The sequence below is a fragment of the Amblyraja radiata genome, chromosome 33 (genome assembly GCF_010909765.2).
Source record: "Amblyraja radiata isolate CabotCenter1 chromosome 33, sAmbRad1.1.pri, whole genome shotgun sequence".
NCBI classification, from domain to species: Eukaryota; Metazoa; Chordata; class Chondrichthyes; order Rajiformes; family Rajidae; genus Amblyraja; species Amblyraja radiata.
The window spans coordinates 1,226,362-1,249,139 of record NC_045988.1 but is presented as its reverse complement, the minus strand read 5'-3'; the positions used below and the strand labels follow the sequence as shown (position 1 = coordinate 1,249,139).

Below are 22,778 nucleotides of genomic sequence, written 5' to 3'. Positions count from 1 at the left end.
AATAATGATAGTGCACACAGCCAGGGACCAACAGCAGGGCGCAGGTTTATAGAGTGAGTCTTTGCTTCATACAGCATGGAAACAGCACTGAGCCCATACCATGCCATGCATCAAGCGTCCATTTCATCGAATAATCATCACATGTTATTATCCTCACATTGCCAATGTACTCTCCTCAGGTGCAGAGCACTCACGCACACAACAGGAGCAGTCTACATTGGCCACCAACCTGCATATCTTTGGAATGTGGGGGGAAAGCAGGAGCATCCATAAAAATTTTGAAAGTTTAAGAATAAGGGGTAAGCCATTTAGAACGGAGATGAGGAAACACTTTTTCTCACAGAGAGTTGTGAGTCTGTGGAATTCTCTGCCTCAGAGGGCGGTGGAGGCAGGTTCTCTGGATGCTTTCAAGAGAGAGCTTGATAAGGCTCTTAAAGATAGCAGAGTCAGGGAATATGGGGAGAAGGCAGGAAAGGGGTACTGATTGTGGATGATTACATTGAATGGTAGTGCTGGCTCGAGGAGCCGAATGGCCTACTCCAGCACCTGTTGTCTATTTTCTATAAAACACATATGGCTACTGGCTGTTACAGGCCGTAGAATGAAGGAAAGGCACATTCTTAAAGCTTATCAATAACTTTAAAATGTTCCATGATCCACGGATTTGGCACTATTTTTGATGACCATGTTTTGCTTTTTTATTTAAAGAGAATTGTAATCAAGGTCTTTCAGAAGATGTGATCACACGATGGTGTCAGGGCAGGTAGTGGAGTTGCAAGCTGAGTGATGGATGATATTGTCCAATATACAAGAAGGGTTGAATTGCCACGTGACTGCCCCCATCTCATTCCTTCCGGCCTGATGCTCAATTGATATCAAAACAAGTACGTTGGCTCCTTAGCATTGCAGGAGCCCCAATCTACACACTGACACTGAACAGAAGCAAGTGATATCCTGGCCAAACTCTGATGAGTTCTGGGCCAAAGCACCTACAGCCCCCAGAGCCAGTCTATTCACAACCTTTGTTCATAGTCTATGATCAACTGTAATTTGCTGCAATTTGTCCCACATTTGCCCGAATCTGTGCGAAAGAAGGCAGAATTTGAAATGCAAATTTTAAGGCATGTAAACTGAGTTTTGCATTAGTGTGCAAACAATATGTTGGCCCAGGGGTGTGTCTACAAGTATAAACACCATTGGCCAATCCTCCCAACACACACACTCCCAGCCGATATTCACTGCCACTTGCACTCCTTGTATCTGTGGGAATTAAACTGTCTCTTCACGTCAACGGGCCACTAATAAGCATTTTTGAACCTTAATGAACATGATTCTTTTCTAAATTTCCAAAGAAACTGACTAATTCAGGCTCTGTATCTTAAAACTAATTTTCAGTCATAATAAATTATGTTGTGCTGGATCTCCAATTGAAAATCTCTGGCAAGACCTTTGAAAGGAGGAAGTGTTTACATTCAGAGCCGGTCACATCCCAATTAGCTTTGGATTCTGTAGGAATTTTCACAATAAAGTAAGATAAAGTAGTGAAAGGCGGAAAAGTAGTCTGATCGACAAGGTGTGGCATCAACAGTTGATGTGCGGATAAATGTTCTCTGTGTTGAGTGAGTAAACCTGCACTCCACACCAATACAAACTCTCTTCCTCGTGCCGGACAAGTGATAGGCAAAGTCTCTTGCCCTGACCAACTTCCTTTATACAAGTGCCACTGTCTGGGATGAACAAACACGGCTAGTAGTTGACTATGTATTCACTGTCGGTCAATGTCATTACTTGTTACTCTGTGAAAATAAAGGGCAAAACATTAGATACGGGAAGATGCAATTTAACCCTGCACTAGTTCATATTCAGTAAAACTTCATAAAATGGCCCTATTACTGATTGACAATGAATGCTTTACACAATATGATAATCCCTTCAGGATTCACTTCAGACTGAATAGAGAATTCATCCTGTGCAGACATACACCCTACACTCACTCCCTTGGAAATACCAACACATTTAGCCACCTGTCTTAATACAAATAACTTGCCTGGATACATGTTCCAGAAGGAACTGCAGATGCTGGAAAATTTAAGGTGGACAAAAATGCTGGAGAAACTCAGCGGGTGCAGCAGCATCTATGGAGCGAAGGAAATAGGCAACGTTTCTGGCCGAAACCCTTCTTCAGACTGATAGTCTGAAGATAGACTATCAGTCTGAAAAAGGGTTTCGGCCCGAAACGTTGTTATTTCCTTCGCTCCATAGATGCTGCCGCACCCGCTGAGTTTCTCCAGCAATTTTGTCTTGCCTGGATACATGTTCCTTGGGCAACACTTGGAAAATTCAACAACATCCTAGCCTACTGGCAGCAAGACCAATCTAAATATTATATAATAAATATTAATACATTTTATACTAAATAATCTAAATATAAACATTCTCTCCTCCGTGACCCAGTGTGTCTGCAGTGTGTTGTCTGCATTAACTCATCAAGGTTTCTTCAATCTTGACAAAACTCTGATTATTACCAACCACTTTCTGTTATTTGCACTATCAGTTTATTTATTCATGTGTGTATATATTTATATCATGGTATATGGACACATTTTATCTGTTTTGTAGTAAATGCCTACTATTTTCTGTGTGCTTAAGCAAAGCAAGAATTTCATTGTCCTATACAGGGACACATGACAATAAACTCACTTGAACTTGAACTTGAAATCTTGTATTGGAAAGAACTGCAGATGCTGGTTTAAATCAAAGGCAGACACAAAATTCTGGAGTAACTCAGCGGGACAGGCAGCATCTCTGGAGAGCAGGAATGGGTGATGTTTTGGAAGAAGGATCTCGACCCGAAACGTCACCCATTCCTTCTCTCAAGAGATGCTGCCTGTCCAAGATTTCATCTCAAGAGATGCTACCAATACAAGATTTCATCAACATCATTTTCAAGCCTGGGATTTCTACCAGAGCTATGGGTACCATCTGAAAATTCCTCTCCAAATCACATACCAGCCTAATTGGCAAATACATTGCTGAATAATGGGGTATAATCCTTAATAATAAGCCTGAGCATAGCAGCAGTACCACCACAGGGACATACCTTGCTACCATATCCTAACCCATGCCCCACTCACTCTGAGCTACCTGTTCGCCAATTCCTAGTGTATCTACAGTTCGATTTTAACAGCTGACATACATACAAACATCCCCAAGGCTTTGTCATTGTATCTCTGTGACCTCCTCCAGCCTCCTGTAATCCTCCAAGAGTTCCCTACTTTTCCATTTCTTGCTTTCACCCATCCTGAATTTCCTTCACCCAACCATGGTCTGTCGACACTCTTGTGAAATCCCAGGGATATTTTAGTAGATTAAAGGTAGATTATTCTTATCACACACTATTTTCCTTCATGAGTATAGGACTGGGTGTCATAGTTACCTCCATTTGTGCGTAGGTCCATTGTGTGTATTTCAGCATGTTTGTGTAAACACCTGGCTTGTATTTGCGAGCACAACCAACACCCCAGCTTGTAACTCCAGCCAGGTAATAGATGCCGTCTGCTTTACATACCAGGGGCCCACCGCTGTCACCCTAGGTTTGAAAGAGAACATTTCCACAGTTAATCTTAAGGTGATTGAAACATAGACCACGAGCACTATCGAAGGGCTTGCTGCTTGTTTCTAACGTATTGAAGTGCTGGAAAGTTTAACCTTGTATTCAAAAGGTGAAGTATGATTATTTAGAACAGAACATGGAGGATAGGTAGGGGTTTTTGCACAGCCATTTTTATATCTGATTAGACACTCCAGCACTCCTCAGGATGACCAAAGATTAGAGTGTCAGATTGTACTGACTGTCCTCCGTGACTCTGTCAAGTGGCACTCCGTCATTCCTACGCTAGAACATCAGGTTTTCATGTTCCAGTTTCGAGAGTTGGACACAAACGCTACCCTGCCCAGTGTAGGGTGGTGAGGGGCCTACGCCATCTGTGGTGGCGGATTTTCCTGAGACATTGAAACAATGTCTTTCAAAGTTGCCCTTGCCCGTGTAGTAATAAAAGCTTCCAATTTAAGGAATGTTGATCTCTGTGAATGAGATGAGTAACGAACACCCAGTGATGCCAACCCCCATTGCCATCAGCAAGTGGGCAATGATCGGACCCAGTTCATTTGGGACTTCATGGTGGACCTCTAGTGCTGACAGACAGTGTGGATTTGCTAAGTTTCTAACTCGCACCTGACAGGAGTCGACTCCCCCCGTGACCGTGCCAGCACAGATCATGTTTTCTGTTATACGCCCATCGTAGAATTTTCTTGTGTTACACGTTGTTCTGCTGATGATGTTAACTTGAGCTTCCAGGAGGGAGTGAGAAGCAGTGTCTGAAATGAATGACACAGGGAATTACACTCAGGAGGTCGGACAGGCTGACTACCCAGCCTTGAACGAAACAGGCAAATGAATTAAAGTTGCTACAGCAAACATCATCGAATGAGTATTATTATTGAAAATAAATGGCATATTACACACCTGGTAGTTCAACCACACCTTTAACATATCAGAACAAACCAGGATCTTTCGCAAAACATAATTATTTAAAACAACACACCTTGCCAATAAAAGTGATATTAGGACAGGCAACGTTCATGATTATAAATCTGAGTCGAAGATTTTCAAAGGGGAAAGCGAGAGAGTTTTAATGAGGGAATCGTAGAGTTGAGAACAACATTGAGAGCTAAAAGCAAGACCTTCAATAGCCGGCAGATCAAAATCAGGGATGTGCGAGATGTCAGATCTGAAGACACTCCACAATCTCCAACCCTTCGAGTTTAAGGGAAAATCCAACCCCATACTTTTTATTTAATTATGGAGAGGTTTGTACCTACATTTCGGAGTTTCCACTGATTCATTAAAACTGATGCCATTAACATGTCCTGACAAGAATTATTGGTCAGAAATCAACATGATTTTTTTTTGCAATGATAACTTCAGCTTTTAGCACTTCCCAATGAAGAAACAACAACCTTGATCCACATAAAAAAAAGGCAAGGTCTTGTGAAGGAATGTTATTTTAAGGTTGCCACACTTTCTTTAAGAAGTTGCCACACTCTTCAAATTCCTTTATAAAATGAACAATGTTTATTTTGTCTAACTATGGTGATGGTGGCAAATTACAGACAGGACATAAGGGGATGGAAACACAAGATGCCCACTGCATGGCCCCACTGCATGGCCCCACTGCATGGCCCCACTGCATGGCCCCACTGCATGGCCCCACTGCATTGCCCCACTGTATTGTCCCACTGCATTGCCCCACTGTATTGCCCCACTGCATTGCCCCACTGCATTGCCCCCACTGCATTGTCCCACTGCATTGTCCCACTGTATTGCCCCACTGCATTGCCCCTCTGTATTGTCCCACTGTATTGCCCCACTGTATTGCCCCACTGTATTGCCCCACTGTATTGTCCCACTGTATCGCCTCACACTGTATTGCCCCTCTGTATTGTCCCACTGTATCGCCTCACACTGTATTGCCCCACTGTATTGCCCCACTGTATTGCCCCACTGTATTGTCCCACTGTATTGCCCCACTGTATTGTCCCACTGTATTGCCCCATTGTATTGTCCCACTGTATCGCCTCACACTGTATTGCCCCACTGTATTGCCCCACTGTATTGCCCCACTGTATTGCCCCACTGTATTGCCCCACTGTATTGCCCCACTGTATTGCCCCACTGCCTTACTTACTTGCATTTTCTTCCACAAGACCAAATCCTGTGATCCAGCAACTTGATCCATCGGGGAATTGCTGGTTGGCGGTTGGCAAACAGGCAGGCATGATTTTAGCTGAAAAATAAATGATGCATAACGCTACAGTAAAGATAACGTGATTTCACAAGCATGTACGTTACAGCAGATCCTTACGGAATTTCCTTGGCCTCCACAATAGGCGTCACCAGTCCCTAGGTGTTTGGGATGGCTCAGTGCACAAGTATCTAGTCGTGGTCTGATGTCACACCACTGTGGCATTTGTGCAAGATGTCACATTTGAGGAAACACCAGCATCTGCACCAGTATCTAAATGGTGGCCGATTAGGAAAAGGGGACATGCAGCGAGACCTGGGTGTCATGGTACACCAGTCATTGAAAGTAGGCATGCAGGTGCAGCAGGCAGTGAAGAAAGCGAATGGTATGTTAGCTTTCATAGCAAAAGGATTTGAGTATAGGAGCAGGGAGGTTCTACTGCAGTTGTACAGGGTCTTGGTGAGACCACACCTGGAGTATTGCGTACAGTTTTGGTCTCCAAATCTGAGGAAGGACATTATAGCCATAGAGGGAGTGCAGAGAAGGTTCACCAGACTGATTCCTGGGATGTCAGGACTTTCATATGAAGAAAGACTAGATAGACTTGGCTTATACTCGCTAGAATTTAGGAGATTGAGAGGGGATCTTATAGAAACGTACAAAATTCTTATGGGGTTGGACAGGCTAGATGCAGGAAGATTGTTCCCGATGTTGGGGAAGTCCAGGACAAGGGGTCACAGCTTAAGGATAAGGGGGAAATCCTTTAGGACCGAGATGAGAAGAAAAACTTTTTCACACAGAGAGTGGTGAATCTCTGGAACTCTCTGCCACAGAGGGTAGTTGAGGCCAGTTCATTGGCTATATTTAAGAGGGAGTTAGATGTGGCCCTTGTGGCTAAAGGGATCAGGGGGTATGGAGAGAAGGCAGGTACGGGATACTGAGTTGGATGATCAGCCATGATCATATTGAATGGTGGTGCAGGCTCGAAGGGCCGAATGGCCTACTCCTGCACCTATTTTCTATGTATCTATGTATCTCCAACGCTTCGAGATTAAGGAAAAATCCCACCCCATGTCTTTCGTTCCTCAATCCTCTGAAAGCTGACACAAGGTTCTGTCCATAGCCCTGCAGGGGTCATGGTGTAGAGGGATTGGGATCAACTTCCACAATGTTAGAACTTAGAAGGGTCCCATTCACCAGCCCCTACAACCTCTCCTGTGAGAATGAGAAATTAAGAATAATTGCTCCAATAACCAAATTGATTTTGGACATTGACTGGGTATCTCAGAAATGAATTCCAATTGGACTGTTAGGGTGATGGTCATTATACAAAGGTGTGATGTTACAGTTTGTTACTTTAGAGGATTTGTGAGAATGCAACAAATGTGTCATTGGCCGTGGCCAAGTGGCATCACCAGGACATTACCTGTAAACACCAATGGATTGCGAAGCTTCAACAAAGCAATGTCATTATCATTGGTGTGTTGATTGTAGTCCCTGTGCACGATAATTTTTGAGATGAAACTCAGTGTGGCTTTTGAGAGTTGCCTTTGTGAAATGAAACCACTGTAGACTTCCCAATTGGACGTTATATGGGCTTCATCTCTGCAATGAAAGAAAGGCCAATCTCAGTTTCTAAAGCTTTGATTGATTCTCTCACTGGCTGATACACACCTTTCCTCCCCCAAACTAGTCGACCACAATGCCAAGCAGCATGAACACACATGAAATGTCAGGGTCCACATTCAGCCTAATAGTAACCCTGACTATATCACTGAAGCCCCAATCTGATATTTGATCCCAAGGACTGACAAGATATCAGTAAGCATATTCCCACCAGGAATCAAAGGCCATAAGGCAAAGACTTTACATGTTTTGTACGGTTTCCTTGTGGGACTTGGAGGTTTTAGTGTTAGAGATACAGCGTGGAAACATGCCCTTTGGCCCACTGAGTCTGCGCTGACCAACAACTTCCCATGCACTAGTTCTATCCAACGCACGAGGGGGACAATTTACAGAAGCCAATTAATCTACATAAACATGCATGCCATTGGAATGTGGGAGAAAACTGGAACACCCAGAGAAAACCCATGCAGTCACAGAGAGAACGTACAAACTCTGTACAGACAGAATCCATAGTCAGGATCGAACCCGTGTCTATGGCGCTGTGAGGCAGCAACTCTACCGTAGCACTGTGCCGCCTTTTACATCGATCTTCAACTCCCCCACCTCTAGATCCTGTCCCCCTACTGCTCATTTTGCACTATAACTGAAGACTCATTTATACTCACTCAAAGATGCAGTGACTTGCAGTGATCACCCAGCCACGTGAAATGAGGGTCCCACCACACACTGGCCGTGACTTGTAGTGGAGACTAACTTGCCATGGCCAATTCCCCTCTTGGCTTGCTGTTCCACCCACGATTCTGGATGATGACTTGTACCTTTTGCCACAATCTATATGCAAAGAGATAATATTCAAACAATTTAGTTTCTATTCTTTATTGTTCCTATGGATATTGATTGCATGCAGATAAGTTCCAAATTCATGATATGCCCCAGTCCATCGTGGGCATGGCCCTTCCCTCCATTGACGTGCTACTTCAAGTAGGTGGCATCTATTAGCAGGGATGCCCACTCTCCGGGCCATGCCTTCTCACTGCCACCGTTAGGCAGGAGGTACAGAGACTGAAGTCTCACATCAACAGGTTCAGAAACAGCTGCTTGAACCAACCTGCAGGACGCCAACATTAGCTCAGCAACTGAACACAATGGACCACCTCTGGAACTATCATGGACATGCTTCCTAATTATATCTTGCACTCAGGCAACACACAAAAACATACGTTACACATAAACTCTACAAGACAGTGAAAAGCAAAAGACTAGCTTTTTTAGCAGTTTTTTTGTCGTGTAGAATGTATGGGTAGTTTATGTTTTAGTCTACAGTCTGTGAACCTGTCTTGCTGCTGAAGACAACAACCTGGCTGCTCAACACCCGGCTTGAGATCATAACTATTCCTTTGGTTTATGTTTCATTCGCAAGAAGAAGCTGCTGAAAGCAACATTGTCATCATACCTGGACCTCACTGCACTCGGCTAGACTTCAAATATCATTCATATGTTTACCTCTATCATAGAAACATAGAAAATAGGTGCAGGAGTAGGCCATTCGGCCCTTCGAGCCTGCACCGCCATTCAATATGATCATGGCTGATCATCCAACTCAGAATCCTGTACCTGCTTTTTCTCCATACCCCCTGATCCCTTTAGCCACAAGGGCCACATCTAACTCCCTCTTAAATATAGCCAATGAACTGGCCTCAACTACATTCTGTGGCAGAGAATTCCAGAGATTCACCACTCTCTGCGTAAAAAATGTTTTTCTCATCTCAGTCCTAAACGATTTCCCCTTTATCCTTAACATGTCAACAAAATGGTTGATCTTTAGTGGCAATGATATAAACCTGCATTATCAATGGATTATAATAGATAATAGCATCTTGAACAGGGTAGAGGAGGAGCATATACTGCAACAGACAATGTAAAGGGGATTTCATTACATTTCTAACCTGCGCTCAACCTACCTAGTAAGTAGATAACAGTAGCACCGTGTTTAGGATTGAATGAATCCCATTGCCCAGGATTGAAGGTTTTTAGAAATAACACTACTTAGTTTAAGCATAATCATGCTTACCAACACATTGGAGACTGACGACATCTTTCGTCAGGCACTTGGAGCTGAAAAAAAAGGGCGTCATTAATGATCAATGAAATGCAAAATTGATCCATCTCAGATCAATGTTACGCCAAAGCAGATTACAGTGCAGATTCATGTGACATAGGGCAAGGTCACTGCAGGGTAGTGTAACAGCATGGTAACTGTTGACTGATGTGATGTGTGTATTAAACACAAGGTGGATTTAAATCTGAGCATTAAAATGAAACCTATCCGCCACAAATTCTTCAATCCTTTTTCATGACTACATTCAAATTGTGACACTGCGTGTATTTGAGAAACAATGACTTCTCCTAAAACTGCAAGCAATGTCCTCTCCTGCAGACACTCATTCTCATGTTCAGTTTGTGGGCTTCAGTTATTTGCAATGGGGGCATCACATTTGCAATGGGGGCAGTAAGATAAACAACCCCAACCAATGCTAATGTCTCTAGATGAACAAGTAAAACCAAGGCTGAGCCTAGAGTACGAGGGGTGGGAGGGTTGCTTGTCCAGCTGCAGTTACATAGAACTTAGAACAGTATAGAACTGGAACAGGCCATTTGGTCCACAATGTCTGAGTTGAACAAGATGCCACGTTAAACTAATCTACTTGACCTTTTGATGATCCATATTCCTCCATTCCCTGCATATCCATGTGCCTATGCAAAAGCCTCTTAGACACCACTATCCAATCTGCCTCCATCACCATGCCTGGTAAAGTTGTTCCAGGCACATATCACCTTGTGTAAAAAAACTTCAAGCACACATCTCCTTAAAACAATGGCCTTCTCAACTTGAAACTATGCCTTCTGGTCTTTGACATTTCAACCTGGGAAAAAGGTTCTGACTGTCTACCCTATCCATGCCTCTCATAATGTTATAGACTTCTATCATGTCTTCCCACAGCCTCCAACACTCCAGAGAAAACAACATAGGTTTGTCCAACTTCTTAGCGTGACATTGGGTAGAACATAGAACCAAAGCCTGCTGCACCCTGGTCTTTGGGGCCTCATCCGATACACTGATTGTTGATCATCTTCTCCATGGAGTCACTTGTCAGTGTCCTGACATTTTATGTCTCCACGTGACAACTTAACCTCATTTCTTTCACTGGTTATTTTTGGTACGGCCATATCACAATCTAGATAATTCTCTAGATCTGAAAGACTATATTCTACATTCTGGAATCTTCCCTATTCACTGCCTGTTGTACTGTGTTTTGGATTGATCCTACTCCTGTACAGTACGATTAGACTGGATAGCGTACAAACAAAGACTGATGGAGACATAAGAGAGAATGCAACAATATTTAACTGTAGGGTTTCCTGCTACACCTTGTTCATCTGCTCCATGTGTCCTGCGCCACATTTACCTTCTGCAGGTGACAATAATAAACCAATGCCAATGCCTCGGTTTCGTTCCGCGTCCCAAAAACATAAGGGTTAGTGGGTTAATTGGCTGCTGTAAATAGCCCCTGGAATGTAGGTGAGTGGTGTAATCTGGGAGAGTTGATGGGAATGTGGGGAGGATAATGTGGTGGGTTCCGTTAATACGATTAGTGTAGAGGTCATCAGGCGGTTTGTTCCTCTGCTCTATGACCTGACGACAAGTCTCTCCAAGGAGCTCAACAGCCCCTGTTCTTATTTTATTTAACAACCAGTAACACACACCTGTAGCTCAGGATACTTTGCAGGTTGGTCAGTTGTTGTGATGTGTTGATAACAAGGTTTGAAGAAGAGTCTCCAATCACACGCTTGGTTTGGTAATAACTGAAAAACAATTGCACAAGATGATCTTCCAGTGGTCGAACAATGTTGTATCCATTTAATCTGAAAGAATATAAACTATGCTACAGCACAACACAATGCTACCAAAACCACTGCAGATGAATGTGCAGAGACTAGCGTTCAGAGGCAAGGGGGGAGACTGCTGGAACTTGAGAGAGAATGCAATAATATGGTCATATGGTCAGTGAAGGCCAATCAGGGACTGAGCAGGAAAGCTGCTCATTACAACCAAAGCATGAAGGGTAAATGCAGCAACTGCAGGCCAATCAGGTTTATTTCACAGGTGGACAAAATGTTGGAAAAGATAATAAGGGATAGAACTAACAATCACTTGGCCAAGTATGGTTTGATTAGTAAAGTCCGCATGGATTTATTAAAGGGTTTGAATGACAATTGTGTCAAATTTTGCTTTGAATGGACCTTGACCTTCACATTCTGTACCAATATTCAACCCCTGTCTGTCATAACTTAGCATCCCCATCATAGATGACTGCACCTCCTACAAGCCTCCAGCATCCCAACAGTAGGCCTTCCTGCTACACCCTGTTCATCTGCTACTTGTATTCTGCATGCCATGTCTAGACACTCGATCAGTGTACCTTGTGAATCCCAGTTGTTGACATGTCTTGCTTGCCAAACTTTGACTCCAGGCCGTGTAACAAACAGGTGACCATTGCTTTTGTTGCCACCCATAGACCTCCAGCCGTGATTCCACTCCGTTAAATCGCACTGGAAGAGTAAATGAAGTAATGGTTTAATTGAGTTATTTCCCTTTAATGGAAGATGTTTAATGAATGAGTGTGAATGGGTCAAGCAGCTTACCACATCCCAGTTCATCGCTGTTGTCGTCACATTCACTGATGCTATTGCACCGAGTCACCGAGCTGGGGCAGTGGGTGGTCGACTGTGTTGCACTGTCCATCACGAACTTGACTAGCAGGAGGAAGCAAAGTAACTTGTTGACATTGTGTCAGTCAGTACATTCTGAGATGTACATGTACTTGTAAAGGACATTGTGGGATGAGTAGACAATTATTCCCCTGATTATCGACCATTATCTAATTGAATGGTGAGAACAGCGACAAGGGTTTATCTGTCCCCATGTCCCTAATATGGGGAGCTGTTCAACTAACCTGAATCACCCATGGAGTGACCAGTAATGTTGGAAATTAAGAACAGAAGAAGACAACTTCTTCTTATGATACAAACCCACTGTGTCAGTGAATGGCGGTTCCAGGGGGTGAATGGCCTGCGTGTCCCTTGATATCCCTTCTTTACCACTAGGCAATGCCAAGTAACAGATTCATCAGCTGGACTGTGTGTGTGCTTCCCACTGGACATTCAGCTTTTCATTTTAGCCTCATGTTCTTCAGTTACTGTCATCCACTCAACTATTCATGTTTCACCAACAGGACTAGTTTAAATGTACTTACTAACAATCCAAGCACCAATGCCAACAATGGATAGGCCCAGAAACAGGGAGATGATATAACAGTAGGTCCTCCTCTTTGGATTGCAGCATTGTGTAGATTTGCGACCTGAAAGAAAACAGAGAAGATACTAAGGATTTTACACGAAGGGACAGACTGAAATACATTGTGACTGAAATGAACATACATATTGGTGAATCTCCTCGCCAAGTCTCCTAACTTGTTGGATGCACAATTGATACAACTTTGACAACCAGGGAAAATTGCCATGAAGTTACACCAGGTTCATGACAAATTGCCACAGAAATGTACCCATAAAGTGTACAGTGAACAAGTAAAACTAAATATTCTGTGGTTTGAAATGTCCTGACCCGAAATATCACCTCTCCAGATATTGCCTGATCTTTGTACTTGCCCTTTGACATGACACACTGAACATTCAGGGGCTCTCCATCATGCACTTTTGCCCAAAGACTCTATTACTGAACACTATAGTTTACAAATCCCTGTTTCATTCGTCAAATAATTTATCTTGATTAATTTCTTAACTCAAACAACTTTCTCTGCTATAAGATCTACATATATGCATGAATATGAATCCACACTGAGTTATGTATCTGACACACTTATATAATCAGGAACAAGAGATGGCTCATTAGACCCATCAGTCGTACACATGCACTCCCTCATACATGGACATGTTCACCTGCAGAGTTAAACTCAGTCACGAATACAACAATCCCAGACACAATAAGACATGTGTTAAAGACACATCCAAAACCTACCTATGTCTTGGGTGACTTGAGTTGGTGGATGTCTTGGTCCTGGAGTGGGGATGTAATAAGGTTGGTGTGGAGCATTCGGTGCAGAAGGATATTGTCCAGAGCTGTTGTAAGGAGGTTGGCCCTGTGGCACACTGGGGTAGGGTGGTGGTGGAAACCTTTCCTGGCTCTGTCCGTACGCTGGAGGTTGAATGTGTTCTGGCAAGTAATTGCCATAAAGGTTCTGTAATAAAGAAAGAAAGGAATTCAATATTAAATAATTAATTGCACACCTTTCCTATTAACAGCAATTGCATGGGGTCTGAAGAAGGGCCTCGACCCAAAACGTCACCTAGTCCTTCAGAGATGCTGCCTGACCCGCTGAGTTACTCCAGCACTTTGTGTCTATCTGTGTGTCTAGTGATTTGATTTACCCAAATTGAATGTTTGGACACACAGTGTACCACTGTATACAGTGTTTTGTGCCAACACTGATAAACTGCTCATTATATTTTTAGTGTTGGTGGGAAGCGTATAGTTGCATTCTGACATTACAGCTCTGATTACACCTCATTGGCTGTCAGAGTTTTGGTTTGGGATGTTGTCAGATTGTGAGAGGTGCCATATAAATGCAGCTATTGCCTCTTCTGCTCCACCAGCATGGCATACGAGTTCCTTTCGCATCAGTCAATTTGAGGGTGATTGTAAATTTGGGCCAAGTTGCAGTGGGGGGGGGGGGGGGGGGGGGGGGGGGGGGTTAAGGTTAGGATGGACACAGGGAAGCAAGTGAGTGCCAGCATTCTTACCCTCAGGGTGGATGGGGTTTGAACTGATTCCAAGAGTTTCAAGTCAGAGCAGTAATGAATCACAGGTTTCAATGGAATTTAATCTAAAACGCCTTTGTCTGCACAGTATTGACAAATCACAGTAACGACCAGTTACATTTTATTTGACATGATCACAGAGTGATTAAATTTGACACAGAACATGGGAAGTTCCAGATTTAGTTCACAGCTTGAAATCAATTAACTTAAAGCTAACAAGATTACAATAGGTGTTGGAAAAACTTCGGAGAGAGCATTCTCCCATCGAATTCTCCCAATTTTGTTAGCCCTTACTGTCTCCTCCCATCCCTCAGCCCTCAGGCTTCTCCTCCTCCTTTTTCCTTTCTTCTCCTCGCCACCCCCCATCAGTCTGAAGAAGGGTTTCGGCCCGAAACGTTGCCTATTTCCTTCGCTCCATAGATGCTGCTGCACCCGCTGAGTTTCTCCAGCATTTTTGTGTACGTTGGAAAAACTTACTTTATTTAAAAGAAAATCAGTATCTCTTCTGGCATATTCTGCTTGGTATGTTTTTTGGTAACCTCCCTGACAGCCTCTAGACTGGCATTGTCACACCGGCCCTTGTTTGAGATGGATACAGTCATACCCATTTGTCCCAGACTCATGCTGACTGGTGCTCGACAGAAACACATGGTTTCCAGATTGTTTGTTTACACTGTGGAACTGGAACGGCCAGCATGATGGTGCAGCAGATAGCGCTGGTACCTCGCTCCTGATCACCAGTGCTGAGTGGGTGTATACATGTTGCGTAGGCTTCCTCTGGGTGCTCAACCCCTCTCCCACATCCCAATAATGTGCTGGCTGGCAGACTAACTGACGAGTGCAAACTGCCCATGTTGTGGGTGGGTGGAAGGAGAATCCCCTCCAGACTCTACCCCTCACCGCTACATTCAGGGCAATTTACAGTGGCCGCTTAGCTCATCAACCTGCGCATCTTTGGGACATGAAAGGAAACCAGAGCCACAGAGACAGTCAGAGGGAGAATGAGCAAACTCCACAGAGACAGCACCATTGGCCAGAACTGAACCCAGACCTCTGGTGGCTTTACTAGATGTGCCACGTTGATGCCCAAATCACACAAGGCTTTGATGTGGTTGTTGAAAATGCAACAAAAGGTTCAATTCTCTCTTTAGATGCCCCAGCTTATCCCTCTCTACCACAGCTTTTGATTAACAGCGGCACTTTGCTTTTGAATAGAGTGCTTCTCCACTTGTGAGGAAGAGCAACTTTAGAGAATTCAGAAGGATTTTCCTTACTTATCGGTGAGAATATTGAACCTGTTACTGGGGGAATACATGATAAAAACATCTAGAGGAAGAGATGGAATGAAAATGTATTTATTTGATGAAATAGTTGCTGTAAATATTGCAACAAGACATGTTGAAAAGATACGAACAAGAGTAACATGGAGAGGTAGATGGTAAATTAATTCATCTCAAAAATCTTCCCACCCTCAGTTCAGATGCCGGAGGCTAGCTGTCTCATTTAATTAACAAATTTTACAATGTGAAACTCATTCAATATTGGGAATTTGGTTTTCAAATCCGAGGCCATGCCACATCAATCTGTTTGATGCCAAGACTATGTCAGTTTCGACCAGATACAGTAATAATGACCGTTTTGGCAGTAATGCCGACAAACCTATTTACGCTTCACAAGTTTATGTGATAGGAGCAGAATTAGGCCATTCGGCCCATGAAGTCTATTCTGCCATTCAATCTTGGCTGATCTATCTCTCCCTCTTAACCCCATTCTCCTGCCTTCTCCCCATAACCCTGACACCCGTACAAATCAAGAATCTGTCAATCTCCGCCTTAAAAATATCCATTGACTTGGCCTCCATTGCTGCCTGTGGCAATGAGTTCCACATGTTCACCACCCTCTGGATCGATGGACCTCCACAGTCTCCATTAGAAGCACGGATCAATAAAATTGACATGCATTTCAGCAAAAGTCACTTCAAACTCCCATGCTCTTCTGCACAAGGTCTAACTGAAAATTTTAATGGAAAAAAACAAAACATTTGTAATTATATAACTAATTTCAAACTCTCCGTAGATCTTTATGTAAAATCCTTTGGCATCAATTTGAAGAAGGGTACAAAGGTTCTCTCAGTGACTTGGTCAATAGTTATTTTGTGGCTAATACCTACATTAGAAGACCTAGTCACCATCACATTGTTATTTGTGGGAGCTTGTGTACAAAGCTCTTGCAGAAGAAAAGTGAAATACTCAAGATATATGGTCATATAAGGGATGTTAGCCTGGAGTGGGAATGTTCAATATATTAGCTAGTGTGTCTAATTGACAATCTGAATGCAATTAAATTCATTTCTATTGATAAATATATGATTCCTTTCACTAGTACGGGTAAATAATAATATGCAAAACTTGCATTTTTCATTTTAGTTTAGAGATACAGCGTGGAAACAAGTCCTTCGGTCCACCAAGTCTGCGCCGACCAACGATCACCTGTACACTACTTCCGCCATACACTCGGGCAATTTACAGAGGCCAATTAGCCTTCACACCTGACTGTCTTTGGAATATGGGAGGAAACCGGAGCACCCGGAGAAAATCCATGTATCGCAGTCGCTGCCTCAAAAAGGCTGGCAGTATCATCAACGACCCACACCATCCTGGCCACACACTCATCTCCCTGCTACCTTCAGGTAGAAGGTACAGGAGCCTGAAGACTGCAACAACCAGGTTCAGGAGTAGCTACTTCTCCTCAGCCATCAGGCTATTAAACCTGGCTCGGACAAAACTCTAATTATTAATAACCACTTTCTGTTATTTGCACTTTACCAGTTTATTTATTCATGTGTGTATATATTTATATCATGGTATATGGACACATTTATCTGTTTTGTAGTAAATGCCTACTATTTCTGTGTGCTTAAGCAAAGCAAGAATTTCATTGTCCTATACAGGGACACGTGACAATAAACTCACTTGAACTTGAACTTGAACTTGAACACTGTCACCTCTTTGTTCCTTTCTTTTCTCCTGACGTGGGGATCTGCCCAACCTGACCATCCTGTCATCTCTTCCTACTCTGCACCTTGCAACGCCCACCATCTTTCATAAATGTTCTTTTGTTTATGTTCTCATTCTCTAACTGTTTGCATTGACTCATCCACCAAATAGTCTTGTTTACAGTTTGTCCCCATGGACACCGGTGCTTTACCTGATCAGATGCTGTCCTCTCCACCACCCTCCCTGCTGTTTAATGGGCTTTTGTCTCTGTTCTGCTAAATAGTCTGCAACCAATATGTTCACCATTTCAAATCCACAGATGTGGACTGACCTGATGAGTATTTCCAATTGTTTTCTCAAAGTTTTCCAGCATCTACAGTTTTTTTTGTTTTTCAAGAGATAAGTAGACCTGCTCCTTCACTCAACATCCATATTTCTTGTTCCAAGGTTCATGTTTAATTGCTAGGTAGCAATAAAGCTTAAGTAGAAGATGTGATGTGCTTTCAGATCATGGTGGGCTTTGTCAGTTTGTTAGTTCATGTATAAAGTTTCCAAAAACTGTTGCTGTAAGCAGCTACACCCAACTCTTGACATTTGAAACTGCCAAATGTTTCACAACTCGAAAGGTATTGTTGCACCGGTAACTTTGAACGACACAGCTCACATTTGCACGTTCAATGCAGATACACACAAACCATTGACTCACCTTGGAAAGGAGAGGGTATGACTCCCATTTGGTATAATTAAAGGTGAGATATATCAGCAACATATATCACTTTGTTCAGCTGGCTACTGCACCGATACACAATACGTATCAGTGGGTTGGCCAAACCTACACAAAGAGGTTGCTCTGAAGTCATCAAGCAGCTAAAGATAGATCTCCAGAGTAGAACAAACATCATGAAACTACAAAACAATGGCTGAGATCGATAAACAAGTAATGTTTAATTGAAAGTCAATAATTATGTTAGTGACAAATCTCCGTGCATTCCATTGGGCTCTACATTGATCAGTGAAGTGAACAACAATCGAGAGGAATGTGGAGGCAATACAAATGGGAAGGATGTAATCCAACTTTTGGGAATTTGCCCAATCATATTAGAGGTAACCCTCTAATTCTTCATTTAACAAATTCTGCTGCATTCTTTGTTTCTGTGCATCTTTACAGTACATGGGAGAGAATGGCAAGGAAGCCTCCAAAGTACCAAACTATCTCAAGGTGATTCACACAAGTATTTTCAGCCAAAACATGGCACTGAAATTCATGGAGAATTATTAGGACAGATGACTAAAGGCACGGTTAAAGCAGAAGTGTTTTAAAGTATTGTTCTAATATTTCTTTATATGGTTTAATGTTCGATGTTTTGTTTAAAACTCAGACATTAAAGCACCTTACAAGGTTTTAATGCTGCTGGAGTATTATATAAGTACGTTGCTGTATAACAATGAACTTAAGGAATGGACTTTAGACGAGGTGAGGAGAGTTTTAAGATTGATCCCCCCAGGACATTGTCAGGACCTTTTTAAAAAAGAACACAAAACTACAAATGTTTTCAATCACAATTTAAACCAACTTTCCACTTTCTCATAATTTCTATTGTTCCCTAATCAACCACTCTATCAGTATCACATTTGCAATATTCAGGTTGCCTTACGATTTTGATTATGGATGACTGTTTTAACTAAAGGAATGCCACATCCCAATGATCTACTTAACCTGACCCAATCAATGTAGCCACTAGGGATCCAAGTGGGATTACAGGAGAAGCTTTTCAGTCTTTCAGGAGGAGCTGGCCTACCTGAAGGGGAATAGATGAGGTGAATTTGTGAGATTAACACCCTGTAATGACGTCCACACTTGCATTGATTGGGTCAGGTTAAGTAGATCATTGGGATGTGGCATTCCTTTAGTTAAAACAGTCATCCATAATCAAAATCGTAAGGCATCAGTTATTGCTGTTCAGGGTAGTGGATTAAAATGATCACTTGTCGATCAGTTGCTACAAGGCAGTTGATGCTGGACCTCTCAAAATGAGAATGTTAAAAAGAGTAAACACATAACAAATAGAAGATTGCGGAGGCCATTCACTGAGATCATGGTTGCTCCTTCATGCATTAAATACTCTAGTGCATTTGACTTACACTGCTTCCAAATATGCATGGATTGCCTTTGGAAGGGGATTATAACAAGCGTACCCACCATAATGTGTGTACAGGAGACTTTCTACAATGACCTTTTATGTTCACATTACTTATGAGGAAAGAACATTTCTTTAACACAAGATCAACCATTGCTGTTAGAGGCAGTGGATGAAGCTGACCGCTAGTCAACCAGTTACTGTAAGGCAGCTGGTCCATAGCCTCGCAGAATTATACTGTTAGAACGGGAGCCAGTAGGGTTATTCAATAAGATCATGGTCGATACTTCATTTGTCCGTTTCCCACTGCCCAAAAAACTATCAATCTCAACCCTCAACATATTCAGTGACTGAGAAGCATTGACATCAAGAACAGAAACAATGCAAAGAGTTACAATGTTCTGCTGAAATATGTCCAAAGACTGCACCTATTTTACAAGGGCTCGTCCCAAGATGACTCACATTCTGCCTCCACACAGCCTCTCCACTGTCTGCAAAACATGATTTAGCCATGTGATAGAGTACGCTTGCATTGTCTGGGCAGGGACATGCACACGATAGAGTGGGAGTGTGTGCTGGCCGATGTGTGGGGTCAGGGCTGCAAGCCCTGCAGTAATCACAATTGTAGCATGAGTTCATGGGCACAGGCACAAACATACCCCCATAACGCTAACCACACACACACACACACACACACACACACACACACACACACACACACAACTCCAGAAAAACAACCCACGTATTCATATTCTCATCAAGATGAACACATTTCCATCAAGATTCAATAAACTCAACATTATCAAGGATAATCCAGCACACTCAAGCATCACCCAATATTCCACTGAAAACATGCACTTCTTGCCACTCGATTCTCCAATGGAAATTTGGGCCAAGCGGAAATTGCTAGGTTTTGCCAGTGATGCCACGTCCTGCAAATCAATGCAACCTGTTCCTGTGCTTTGTATTCCCATCTTGTCCCGTGAATATTCTTTCCAGTACATACTCCATTACATGTAAAAATGCTATTCCGTAATTCTTCCCCGATCATAGATGTTTTCAGCGTATAAACCTCAGCTGTACACAACCTGTTCCTGTGCTTTGTATTCCCATCTTGTCCCGTGAATATTCTTTCCAGTACATACTCCATTACATGTAAAAATGCTATTCCATAATTCTTCCCCGATCATAGATGTTTTCAGCGTATAAACCTCAGCTGTACACAAGCTGTACATACCCCAAGTTGTGCACAGGTTTTAGACCAAACACGTATATCCTGTTGACGGATGAGACCTTGTCTGTGAATTCCATCTGGAACACGGACGGACCTTGTCTCAAGTCTGAACACTTTCCTTGGGGTAGAGGAAACCATAAGAAGCAGAAAACAACCAACCAGCTCCACCATCGTGTTTGCTCATCAATCTCTTACCTCAGCCTCAATCTCCTGCACTATCCCCATACGCTTTGATTTTCTTAATATTGAAAAATTCACCAATTATTGTCTTGAATGTACTGAGGAGCTGATACTCTATAGCCACTTGCTTAGAGAATTCCAAAGGTGCCGCCCCGTCCTGAATGACTTGAGTCTGTGATTCCTTGCTCCATACATTCAGCCAGATAGACATTCTCTGGTATCCAAGTACTGTCTTGTGTATTAATGCCCTTCACGTTGACCCTAACCCCTTCCATGTTGATCCTAACTGCACATTTACCTTCATTACCTTCATGTTGACCCTTACCCTCTCCACATTGATGTGAACTCCTGCACAAACAGTGCTGCACTTCTATGCACACATTCTGTGCACACTGACCAAACTCAATGTAAAGATTTTCCACAGAATTGACACTTTCCTGCGCACACCTTTATCAGACTCTGCCTTTAGTCATTGTTCTGCAGACATTCGCCATCCCTGTAGAAACCACCACGTCCCAAGCACACACCCTGTATCCGCCCTGTGCATAAGTCCAAACCTACCCAATGAGACCAAACACGAGCAGTAGTTACCATCAGCGACCAACAACAAAATGACAATTTCTGTTCATAAATGGACATTCATTAATGAATATCAATTTTCAGAAACTGCATGTTTAACACTGGGGAACATGAATTTCCCCAATTGTTCTATAGACAGGAATCAGCGATCCAGACTTGAGAATGAATCAACCATACCGAGTATAAATAACTACCTTAGAGGAAGACATTGCTGGAGTTATGAAGCGTAGAGTTTCTGCCGAAGTCCTGACGTCTGAATTACCGCACTTCACTTGCAGTGATTTATAGAAGACTGTAGGATGAACTGAATGTCAGAGAAACTCCACAGACTGTGAGCATAGCGACTGGTGTCATTGACTTTATTAAATAAAACTTGGCGAACCAGTTTGACGTGAAAAGCTTGTCCCTGTGTATTACGTACATTACCACGCCCAGGTACATGGAGTTTGATTTGTGCGTTGAATATTTAACAGCTGCCAATAGAAATGCCTTACACTTGTACAGCAGTTTTAATGCAGTAAATTATCTCAACAAGAATTCACTGCAGCATAAACAATCCAAATTTGATATTAAGATATATAAAGGAGATTAGAACACTTTTAGAGCTTTTAAGAAGCACCTTAAAGGAGGAGAAGGAGAGAGATGTACAATTTTAGAAAATAAATTACAGAACCTAGGGTCTAGGCAGCAAAAAATGCATCATCATCAATAATGAAGTGAAACAAAACAGGTAGATGACTTCTTCTTCTTGCGTATGGCGTGGACAACTTGTTCTAATTGATCTTATTTGATTCTGCACGCCAGGTTGATTGCATTGGTTGCAACAGGGACCACGTGAAGGTCGCAATCTCCCACCCCCAGGTAGATGTATAGAGTCAGAAGTGCAGAAACGTGGAGTACCAAATAAATCTTATGGCTGAATTAAGTTTTTTTTTTACAATTCACCTACAGGGTACAGGAAGGAACTGCAGGTGCTGACTTAAACCAATGATAGGCACAAAAAACAGTGTTTTTTTTGGTCAGACAGCATCTCTGGGGAATAGGAACAGATGACCTTTTTGGGTGGACACCCTTCTTTAGATGAAGACTCTCTAGGATTGAGAATGTCTTGTGTTCACTCTGGTTTTGTGGACTGTAGGTGATACACTCCTGCCATTTACGCAAATCTTTGATACTCCTAACAAATGGACTGGAAGCCCACAATCCATCCCAAACTCTCCTTCTCCAACCTGAGCAGCCTTGGGCCCGGAGATGCAGGAATCAGGTAAGCACATTTCCAGAAGGCTTTGAATCCATCCTTGAGTTGTTTCATCATCCAGCCTGT

At 42.7% G+C, this 22,778-nt stretch overlaps 1 protein-coding gene across 1 annotated transcript; it reads right to left on the bottom strand.

The window, feature by feature from the left end:
* Positions 1–701: 701 nt before the first annotated feature.
* Positions 702–21,807, bottom strand: LOC116991134 (transmembrane protease serine 13-like). The gene is made up of 13 exons (XM_033049499.1): positions 21,649–21,807; positions 13,528–13,747; positions 12,746–12,850; positions 12,135–12,245; positions 11,912–12,041; positions 11,196–11,294; positions 9,502–9,545; positions 8,096–8,261; positions 7,231–7,409; positions 5,748–5,846; positions 4,235–4,377; positions 3,437–3,589; positions 702–1,796 (listed from the first exon to the last, which is right to left on the bottom strand). The coding sequence occupies exons 1-13, from the start codon at positions 21,661–21,663 to the stop codon at positions 1,785–1,787; spliced, it is 1,476 nt and encodes a 491-aa protein (XP_032905390.1). The 5' UTR covers positions 21,664–21,807; the 3' UTR covers positions 702–1,784.
* Positions 21,808–22,778: the final 971 nt, after the last annotated feature.

What these genes read in the sequence shown, in the direction of transcription:
- LOC116991134 (XM_033049499.1), bottom strand. An exon ending in CAACAACTGGGATTCACAAG is followed by an intron (nt 11,295 to 11,911) that starts GTACACTGATCG and finishes ATTGTTTTTCAG; the next exon opens with TTATTACCAAACCAAGCGTG. An exon ending in GGGGAGTCGACTCCTGTCAG is followed by an intron (nt 3,590 to 4,234) that starts GTGCGAGTTAGA and finishes TTTCAAACCTAG; the next exon opens with GGTGACAGCGGTGGGCCCCT.